The sequence below is a fragment of the Branchiostoma belcheri genome, unplaced genomic scaffold, assembly GCF_001625305.1.
Source record: "Branchiostoma belcheri isolate BF01 breed outbred unplaced genomic scaffold, Haploidv18h27 scaffold296, whole genome shotgun sequence".
NCBI classification, from domain to species: Eukaryota; Metazoa; Chordata; class Leptocardii; order Amphioxiformes; family Branchiostomatidae; genus Branchiostoma; species Branchiostoma belcheri.
Genome location: NW_017803905.1, coordinates 75285 through 77724, shown reverse-complemented (window position 1 = coordinate 77724; position 2440 = coordinate 75285). Strand labels below are relative to the sequence as shown.

General features: G+C 38.2%; 1 protein-coding gene across 2 annotated transcripts in view; it reads right to left on the bottom strand.

The window, feature by feature from the left end:
- Positions 1–612: 612 nt before the first annotated feature.
- LOC109473235 (protein Njmu-R1-like) overlaps positions 613–2440 on the bottom strand; it is an 8077-nt gene continuing 6249 nt past the window's right edge. Inside the window, exon 5 of one of the 2 annotated variants that reach the window (XM_019773112.1) lies at positions 613–1642. In XM_019773112.1, coding sequence (XP_019628671.1) covers positions 1110–1642 — 533 coding nt within the window. In that variant the 3' untranslated portion in view covers positions 613–1109. The remainder of the gene's footprint in view (positions 1643–2440) is intronic. The other variant, XM_019773111.1, reaches the window with a different exon arrangement.

Here is a 2440-nt window from a genome sequence, read left to right as displayed (position 1 = left end):
TGCTTTTCTGACCTCAAAATCTGTTTCTGCGTCTTTCATCCAGGATCCCAGATATTTAAAGTTCTTAACTACTTCGACAGTGTCGCCACTTTTAGTTTTAATAATGACTGGATCTTTCTGATTAAACGCCATAAGTTTTGTTTTGCCGGCGTTTAGCTGGAGCCCGACTTTAGCAGCAGTCAACATGCTGCGAATGGGCAAAATGGCATGCCTTGCCATGCTGGAACGTGTATGGCAAATAAACATGAAGAGAGGAGACAAGACAAGGCTCTGATTTATTGTTTTGACTTTCACTTTGATGCAGTGATGTATTTTATTCCTTATATACCTTCCCACTGAATCAAAACCGTTTGTACAATGATTGAAAACGTTCCCTTTTCAAAGTTGTTTCAGTGACAAATGGATGTTGTGATAGTTGGGAGTAAAGTTAGCCCCATATAGGTATCATTTCTTGTTTAACAGGGTTTATGATGTCAAAATTTGAAAATATAGGAATCTTGTTTTTTTGGGCCCGCCTTGTTTTTTTTTTTTTTGCCCTCTCGCAATAGATTTGGAGTCTGCGGAGGATGTCATCCATAAAATTTACTTACTGTGGCCTTTAAACTCAAGTCTCACATACAACACAGTACATTATACATATTGGGGAAGAACACCAGTGAAACAGATTGGAAGTAAAACATCAAATAACAATTTTGAGCTTGTACTTGTAATAAGCTTTGTGATTCATAAAGTATTGAGAAAGACATTCTTTGCTACAATATTTCAAAATTCCACTTTGGGTATTTATCTACCTTCTGGGTGCAAATTTGTACGTATTCGTTTTTGAAAAAATTCTATAATACATGTATGTATCTGTGAAAATATTAACCTTTTTACATACTGTGAGTGCCCAATTCACCACATCAGCTAAGTACACTGATGACTTACATTCAGGCATATCACAAGATACCACCATTTCTCTATAATTTCCCCATACATGTACAATGTAATTTGTACATGTGTATATTAAATATTCCAATACCTCTTATACATTGCTAATTGCACTTGGACATTTAGATGCACCACTGTACCACAAACTAAGACACTTTTTGGGAGTTATATCAGAACCATCACTTCAGGTACTCTTGTAACACTTTGAGCACACCCTGGGAGTCCATACTAGCAAGACCGGGATCGTTCAAAACGGCGGGTGATTGTAGCAGGTTGTGTCCACAGTTCTGGGTAAAGACGAAGCACCGGTAAAGCGCGTAGTGGTCCGTTTCTGCCTGTAGAATGAGGCGTTTGAAAGCATTCATGTCCTGAATCACCTGCAGTTTGAAGTTGTCTAGCATCTGTCTGACCTGGAATGCACTACCGGCACTCAGAACCTTCTCCCCCCAGTTCTTACAGAACTTGCTGACAGTCTCACAGCTAAACTTGTGCTCCTCTCCTTCCAAGCACAACACAACAGCATTCTGCTTCTGGCCGGTGGAATGGATAACACTGTTATCAACCTCGATGAGGGTTTGGTCGCTAGGCGGGGCAGGTTGGTTGTCGGGCGTGGTATTAAGGAGGCTTTTAAGACTACAAGCCATGATGAACTTCTCAGTGTCTTCCTTTAACTGTTCGTCTTGATTTGGTCCTTGGAATATCAGCTGACAGCCTAGAAGATTAAGAGAGTGGAAAGTTACATTATAGATGCATGAATTTTAGATTTATTCAACAAGCTTTAGGCCACACCAATTTAAATTGTTGGTTTTCAGATTCGCCTTTTCATTTTTATCTGCTTTGCAAAAAGATTCTGGTTCTGAATCAACTAAAAAATGCTCATATTTTGCTCCCAACAGTTGAGAAAAGTCCTTTTATTCCTACATGTAGTTGTTACAGTTTTTCAATCTTTTAATGCAGTGGTTTGGTTCAAAGTTTAAAATTCATTGTTTAAATTTTATCTCAGCCTTTTGTGTTGACTTCATGGTTCCAATCAAACCATTTGCGGCCTGTTTTTATTTTAATTTTTTGTTGCCCAGTCGCTTCATATTTTTTCTGAAAAAATCAGAGAACCAACAAATTAAAATGGTGTGGCCTTATAATACATCAACTGTTAAAACAAAGGAATTTAGACTGATACACATGACTGAAGGTTTCAAGCCCAGAGGCTTTCAGTGACATCCGCCATTTTTTCTTCAGCTGCCAAATAAGGTAGTCATGTGACCAGGAGGTTAAAAGGTCAACACAGGTTACATCACTTATGTGTATATAAAAGGATATATAACATCTGTGTCCATAATATCACCATAGTCCATAATATCGCCACCTTGAGAAACAGTGTGCTTAAAGATATTTTTACTGCAACATACCCTAGGTATGTACATTTGATGTGTGAAGGAGTGCATACCAAAAGTATGTTGCAGTAAAAATATCTTAAAGCACACTGTTTCTCAAGGTGGCGATATTGACCCTG